The following is an 8,186-nucleotide window of genomic DNA, read 5'->3' as shown; positions in this document are numbered from 1 at the left end:
AACCTGGTCACCCACATTGATTGATGAGGGCGTGTGAGAGTGTGGGAAGGTTTATTCCAGCAAGGTTTTCCCATTGGGAAAAGGTGGGAACCAGAAATAAATAGACAGAGATACAGACCTGCAAAACAATGACAAACCCCAACCAAACTAATTGATGAGCTATCAAGAAACTACTGGCAGCACTTCCAGGAAGATCAACCTGGACTTTGCAACAGCTAGGCATGCAAGCCAGGGGATACCCAGGCAGGGAGGGGTGTGGGAGTGGGCAGAGCTGTAGAAACCCCTGGGGGACGTGCAGGGGAAGGGGAGCAGGGAGGAACAAAAAGGGGGGTAGGCAAAATAGGGTTTAAAGGGGGCTGGTCGGATGCAAAATGGGTCCAGTCAGTGCGTTTGTCTGGTTGAGCCCTGTGCGTGGTCACAACAGTCTGTCCTTTACAGGGGTGAGAGAGGCAGGTGAGAGGCTCTGTGCCGGTGGCTGGAGGAGAGATGCTGGTCATAGCTGGGGTACCTGGTGCCAGCTGCTGGGGAAGAGGGTCTGTATGTCCCCCAAGCCAGGTGTGTGTGGGGGTGTGTGTGTGTATGTGCTCACCAGCAAACTTGAAGCTGGACCAGCCAGTGAGTAAGGGGGCCTCGGGTCTGGGGTATCAGGCAGGCAGGGGGGCAGTGCTGCTGTGTCTGCAGGGACTTGTGAACATGGCGTGTCTGAGGGATGAGTGTGTGAGCGTGTGGGTGTATGCAGTGAGCATCAAGCTGGACCAACCCGCAAGTGGGAGACCCGTGGGGCAGGCAAGAGGGCTGCGATGCAGGCAGGGTGCCGGGCAGGCAGAGGGGTCATGCTGGTGCTCAGGGGATCCACGAATGCACGTGTGCTTACGAACCCAGAGAGCGTGATGTGTGTGCCTGCACTAGTGACCTTCTGTCTCTTAGCCCAAGAGCGGGGGAATTGCCCATCTGTATTTTATGTGAGCCCTACCTGTGGGTGCTTTTGAAGGCAGTGCGTTATCTGGAGAAGGCAGCCACTCTCTCAACATCTCTTAACACCTTGCTTCTCTTCCAGACAGCACGAGGAATTAGCGATTTGTGCATCTGACTTGCAGTTTTGCCATGTTCATCTTCCCTTTTTATTCAGCGGATGGTTATAGAGAGAGTGGAAAATAACTACCCTAATTAAGATCATCAGGCCAAGAATGATTGCTTTTCTACAACCTGTTCTGTATGCCTGTGGATCTGCACGTGTTTTAATGGATGCATGCACCCATATACTGAATGCTTGTACTGAAATAAAGCAGCTCAAGGGTGCATTTCTTATCTAAGACATATGAAGGACTTTTTTCTTTCTTCCTGGTTGACTTCCATAAAAATAAATGCCTTGGAGGAGAACAGAGAGCAGCACGTGATTTTCTGACGTGGTTGTGAGTAACTACCACGTCTGCAAGGCATTCACAGCGTAGGTTCAAAGACTTGCCTGAACGACAGCGTTCTTTTTTGCTTTGGGAACAGGATGGTTAGGGAACAAAATTGTGAAACAGTCCATGTGTGTGGTCAGCTGCTCTCCAACACGGTTTTCAAGTCTGCTGTGCTATTTATAGAAGTTTATTCTACCAAACAAAGTGCACTGCAATGCAAATGTAGCGGTTTTGCCTATCACACCCTGGTGTTGTTAAATCTGCAGTACATACATACAGCCCCCTGTGATCTCTGTGCCCCACTGTCTTTCCTGGAAAACTGATTATTAGTTCTGCAATTAAGCATCAGTGGTTTAGAGGAAAAGCACTAAAAACCATACCTGTATAATCCGGAAAAATCGTACCCTTATATTCCTGACAGCTTTACACTTTTGAGCGGAATGATTTCATCTGATTTTATTTTTACACATCATTTCAGAGATCCTCCCTGTATCCTGCCATATGGATGATTTTGAACTCCTTGGCTGTATAAGGTCCTCCTCCAAATAACAGAAAACCACCACAAGTCTCATGCTGCTTTTCAAGGAGAACATAAAGCTGTAGAAAAGTTTATTTTCAGCAAAAATTCAGGAAAATGGAACCACACAAGCTAATTGGTTGGTTAGTTGCTTGTTTGTTGCATATCATTATGTTATACTTACTTTCTACAGTATGCTATGTAAGTTCGTTACCGATCGGTCTCATGTACTATGAAAGTGAATTCATTTTGTCTTACAAAATCTAAAACATGCTTGACATTTTTGTTTTTAACAACTGATTTCTTAGACCGAAGTTGATACAGTGGACATATGCATTCATTTATTACTCTTACTATGGTTAGTATTGGGGCAGATCTTTGCATTGCCTAGTCTGTGTGTAGCTCTGTCGAGCATTTTGTTTTTACATCATTACAAAGGAAACCCTTGGCCAGTAGAAACCAGAAAGATTCCGTATAAAATCAAGTGCTTTTTTTTCTCCTTTCAACCAGGTTTTATTCCCCTTTTGGCAGTACTATTTCAAAGTACCACCAGATCTTTTTTTCCCTAATGGGGGTGTAGTTTGATTTTTCTCTTACAAAACCTTAAAAACAGGGTTGAGAGGATATCAATAATATACTTTACAAGAAAAACATGCTCTAAAATAAAATATTCTGAGCAGCTAGTATTTTCATACATTCTTTAGTTCACTACTAATCCAGATAGATTACCAGAGTACTTTTCACTGCTATAGCAGGTAGTCTCGTCAAGTAACTTCTTTCCTAAATGATCACATTCTTTATTAAAACCAACCATATTCTTATTCCCATTAATCTTACCAGGAAACTGTTGTAAGCTCTAACCTTGTGAAAATTAGAAACCTTCTTCTAGTTTTCAGCCTTAATTCAGTCATGAAAATTTTCCACATCGTGACTTTGTGTAAACTTTATCTTTTGGGTTAAAAACCTGAGATTGCTTAAACCATGAACATATTTACAGAGAAGAGAAGTTCCCATTCCAGCCTTTTCTTTCACCAGACTGAACAAGACAAGCATTTTTAGCCTCTTCTCAGAAGAGATGATACCCGCTTTCAACTGCTGATCGGAGTAGCTCCTTTCAGGACCTGTTACTGGCTGTATTTGTCCTCTTGGGATTGAGGTGAGCAGTCCAGTGCAGTGCTGCAGAAGGCATCTATCTGCTTTCTCAAATGATGGAATTGATATTTCCCTCTGTCTGCTGAATTCAGCACACTTCCAATTGATCAGCCTGATAACTGATTAAAAAAAAATCTGATACCGCTGCCCAGAGTCTTGTTAATCAGCACACAGATCAATAACGGGAAGTTTCCCAACACAATAAATTATTGTATAGAATAAAGACCAAATGTTTGTCCTGGCTTCAGCTCATGTGCCAGTTTCCTGACCCACCACTAATTTATCAAATGTGCTGTAGTTCTTTTTAAACAGCAGAAGCATAAAACTAAAAAATTATATCTAACAAAGGGTTAAGGTAACAAAGGATTGTTGATAAATTTGGCAAGATGGATGCAAATGTAAAACATTCTTACTTTTTTTTCCCCATAAAATATCATATTTTGTATTACGTGTATTGTTGAAAGTATCTGTGCCCATCCTCAGACCTCCTCATTATTTATAATTACATTCTGCTTTTGAATAGTCCCTACATAGTTTTACAAGAAATGATACTTAATTTGGATTGAATCCATTAATGCTTATTCTGACTATATACGATGGTTCTGCTATAAATTTTTAATCACTGGGTACAACGCAGAATTTCAGTATCTCCCATTGTGATACTTTGTTCATGCTATGAAAACACTTTTTAGAAATTCGTAACATCCAATAGGACAGGCAATTTCCATTCTTCAGTTTGTTCCCAGAAGTCTGGGAACAACAGTGTGATCTGTGTAAGACTGATTTGCTTAATAGAATAATTATGTGTCTTTAAAGGCACTATATGCAGTATCTCTAAAACATAGCTAATATTTGGCAATTATTTTGCATGAGATTTTCCACATCAGACAGAGACATTGGATTACTGAAGGAGAACATTTTTTCTTCTGAGACTGATTATGGTGCTAGCCTGTTTTATGAGGTAGGACTCTTTATCGGAAGACATTTTTGTACCTAGATTAATGGCACTCTTTTCCAGAAAGTTATAGAAGATACGATCTTTCTGGTCTACACTTGAACTTTTATGAGGTCTAAACCAGATGTAAAGATACAGAAGTTCACAACGGCATTGGACAGAGCTTTTGACTGCACCGTGATTTAATTTATCATCCTTTTCCTTCCCACGCTCAGGGAAGGACACACTTAGATATCCCTTCCTTACCTCTTAACCAAAAGAGTAGATTAGTTTCATTGCTGTAACAGTGCTATTTTTGCCAAGCACAGTGATTAGCCTTCTACTCAGACCTGTGTCTGGGGATGGACCAGCAACCGCACTAATACACAGTAAGGTTTGCACTATAACTTCATGTATAAAGCACAAATGTGTACAGTGTTAGGGGAAAAAAAAACAAACAAAAAAAACCAACACAAAACAAACAACCTACCTCCCAAATGCAGTAACTGTCTATCTTTCTCTTGTCTTAAGGGTTTCAGAATGTTCAAATATATTTAAGTAAGTGAGAAGCTTCTGGCTTTTCTTCTTTTACCTCATTCAGAGCCCCAGCTACACTTGGGCCCTGTCCTTTTACTGATGAAGGTTAATGACTCTCCTTTCAATCCCAAACCACCAGGGTACCTCTCCCAGCCTGAGAGCGGATTAGCCATCACGCAGAAGCTGGTCGGCATCACTGACCATTATGCTAGCTTCATCTCAGGGTGCGTATCAGATCACACATGCATTAGACAAACACAAGTAACAGAGCATGAGAGGTCATCCGCCAGCGTGGCAGCTACAGCAGCCGTTACACTGAAAACACTGCAGTTTTTTAGAGACTCGCTCATTGGCTCAGAGCCCCGTCTTCTTAACCTATCCTTGCTACCTTTCTCTCCTTGTTTTCTTTTACCTTACGATTCAGGCAGGTACCTTCCTCAGGGTCAAATAAACCTGCTGTCTGTGATTTGGTGGTTGACTTCTACGTATGTAGTGCTCACTGCTGCTGCTCCATTGGAGAGGTGACCACCCTAGTAAGCTGCCGCTGGGCCAGTAACATTTGCTGATACCACGATTCCCATGGGGCGTTATTTATCTACTGCCTTCAGGATTCACTACAAGAGTAATTACAAGATATGCAGCACACACTTTTAAAAGAGCTTTAATCCTAGGATATAGATAATTTCCTGGGTAGTGAGACATTTTCTTTCACTTCTGGAGCAACTGATAGAAGTCTCTGATAAGAGCACAGCTCAGACTGCTTCAGGTCTCATTGCTTCAGTTCTCTGGTTCCCGGATATGGAAAGAATGGCTAGCCGAGGAGAACCAGAATGAGCAGAAGTTTGAAATTACTTATAGAGAGTTAGGAATGATGCTCCTGAAAGATCAAAATAAGTCTGTATGAGAAGATCACTGAACTTCCTGACAGATTCATGGGATGTATAAAAGCTAAATGATCATTAATGAGCACTTTTTTTTAAATTATTTTGGAGGGTGATGGGGGTGTCTGATTGTTTGTACCTTTTGAAGGTGAACACAGTGCTTTTAATCACTGGTGAAAAGCTCTGGTTAGAGATACCTTTGTGGATAACTTCTTTGTGTCTGTGATTTCTCTCTGTGGTAGCATTTCAAGGAAAGGTGGTGCTACCTTTGAAACATACCTTTCCTAAAAGTATTCTTACACAGCCTCATACAGGCTCCAAACTTGTTCCCACACTGATACTGTATCCACCTTAGTTTTCAAAGGACGTTGGGTGGTACCTCAAAGCCGAAACTCTGAAGGTCAGCAGTGTAGCCTGGTTTGTGAGAAAGCATGTAGGTAACTGCAATGACTGTCATGATGAATCAGAGAGGAGCAGGCATTTCAGACTAAAGGAAGCAAAGATCCTGTACCTATTTCCGCAAGGACAGCAACACCCCAAGGAGCGCTACTGCACATGCACATGAACTCCAGCACAAGAACTCTGTGACACAATTAAGTGACAGCTAAAAAGCAAACAAGCAAACAAACAAGCAAACAAAAGGCTGTGGAAACTTGCCCCATGATCTGACAAGTTGTTTTGTCATGAGCTTTCTCACAGAGAGGCATGTGACCACCACTTGGGCTGAGCATGGAAAGGAGTGCAAAGGAGGAAGTTACAAGATGCTTTACATGACAATGGCAATTTTTTTTCTTCTCTTTTCCTATGTGTAACAATTCAAGACAAGGAAAAATTGTAGCAAGTTTGTAATGTTTTGGTGGGGATGGACTCCACTGGCTGCACAGCGAGAGCAGCCCCTGCAGGGAGCTGTCTACAGGGGTTCTGGTGGCACATGCAGAAGGTGTGCCAGGGACAGCCCTCATAACTGGAATTACATTTCCTTAATTTCTCTGTAGAGAGCTGATTTAACTTCTATTCCTTGTTTTCACCTTTTATAATGTTCCATCAACTCTGTGCAGTATTCTTATAAAAAAAACAAACCTCATTAAGCTCTGTTGATGTGACACCTACCTGAGGCACAATATCAGCCCTTGATATCACTGTCAGAATACCTCACCTCTGTCCTGGGTTGGTGATTCCTTGGTTTTGCTCACTTTTGCATAACATACCATTTAAATCATAGAATCATTTAGGCTGGAAAAAACCCTTAAGATCATCAAGTCCTACCATTAACGTAACACTGCCAAATCCACCACTAGACCATGTCCCTAAGCACCATGTCTTCATGTCTTTTAAACACCTCCAGGGATGGAGACTCAACCACTTCCCTGGGCAGCCTGTTCCAATGCTTAATAACCCTTTTGGTGAAGAAATTTTTCTTAATATCCAATCTAAACCTCCCCTGGTGCAGCTCAAGAACATTTCCTCTCATCCTGTTGTTATGTGCTAGAAAACGCATTATGTGTTAGAAAATATCATGCAAGCATGACACCATTCAGGAAGTTAAAATCCACACACCAGCGAGCAGCCAAGATTTCAATCAAGGCAGTTATGCATTTGTTGGTTGTGAAGCTCATTACTTCACTTGCATGAAGCACAAAGGTAAGTCTGTGAGTGAGGTAAGTCTGTGAGTGTAGTGTTGCTACGTAACATAAGCATAGCTTCATGATCCATTTTCTTCAGCCTTGGTGCAGCTGGGAGATGTTGGCTCCCTAATCCATGCTGACCCTACACTCCACAGCACCACCTCATCACCATCATTTCTGAAGCTGTACCAGTGAGGTGTTTTTCTTCAGCATCGAGTGCTGGCTTGCGATCTCCCCTCTCCCTATTCCCTCCCACACAGCAAATTATGCAGTCTCCTCAGTTTTGCAAATGCAGATAGCAGATGGCAAGAAAAGCCATTCCTCCTCACTTTTCTCCAGGAGGTGGAGCGAAGCTTGGGATAGGAAATAAAGGCAAGGGAGCAGCCAGTTACTTTTTCAAAGCAAGGCGAGAGAAAGGGGAAGCATGATGACTCCAGCAAGTAGCTCCGTTTCCTCCTTTCCGTCTCTTTGAAAGCCTGGGAAGAAGTGTGGGTGTGAAGGATCCCTCAAGCTGCCTCCATTTTAGGTCTGGAAAAAGTGTTATTTGCAGAATCTCTAACAGGAGCTTAAAAAGCTGCTATAGCTGGGGACATTTCTTCTGTGCCCTCCTCATCTGGCCCAGGGTGGCCTTAAGGTGGAATGGTTAAGGTGCAGAATTATCAGGCATTGGGGCACTGGGTGGGAGACATAGAAACAGGAGGGTGGAAAAACCTGCCATCTCCATCTTGCTTGGCAGCACTTCATTTTTTTTTTATTTTTTTTTTTAAGTGCGTATGAGTTTAGGTTATTTGCAAGAAACAATAACATCTCTCAGCATAAATTAGGACTCCTCTATGCAAACCCTGAGCACCGTTTCTGGGAAAAAAAAAAAAAAAGAAAAAAAAAGAAAAAAAAAGAAAAAAAAAAACCACAACAAAACCCCACAGGACAAACACCTTGAGGTTTTTGAAGCAATTGGGAGAGAGCAGAAATCCCAAGATGACCAGGGAGGAGGAGGATGCTTTTTCAGCGGCTGGGGCTGACCGCTATGACACAGTACCGGCACTTAGAACAAAAACAAAACACGAAATTAATAAACACGGGGCATCGCGCAGGCTAACCCGCCTACCGGCCGCCGCCAGCCCCGGAGGCCTC

General features: G+C 42.7%; 1 protein-coding gene across 1 annotated transcript in view; it reads left to right on the top strand.

The window, feature by feature from the left end:
• The first annotated feature begins 693 nt into the window (after positions 1–693).
• IFNGR1 (interferon gamma receptor 1) overlaps positions 694–8,186 on the top strand; it is a 30,283-nt gene continuing 22,790 nt past the window's right edge. Inside the window, exon 1 of the mRNA XM_009882333.1 lies at positions 694–766. Coding sequence (XP_009880635.1) covers positions 694–766 — 73 coding nt within the window. The remainder of the gene's footprint in view (positions 767–8,186) is intronic.

This window comes from Charadrius vociferus, unplaced genomic scaffold, assembly GCF_000708025.1.
Source record: "Charadrius vociferus isolate BGI_N301 unplaced genomic scaffold, ASM70802v2 scaffold13, whole genome shotgun sequence".
Lineage (NCBI taxonomy): Eukaryota > Metazoa > Chordata > Aves > Charadriiformes > Charadriidae > Charadrius > Charadrius vociferus.
Note: the sequence above shows the minus strand (reverse complement) of the source record. Positions and strands in the feature narration are given on the sequence as shown.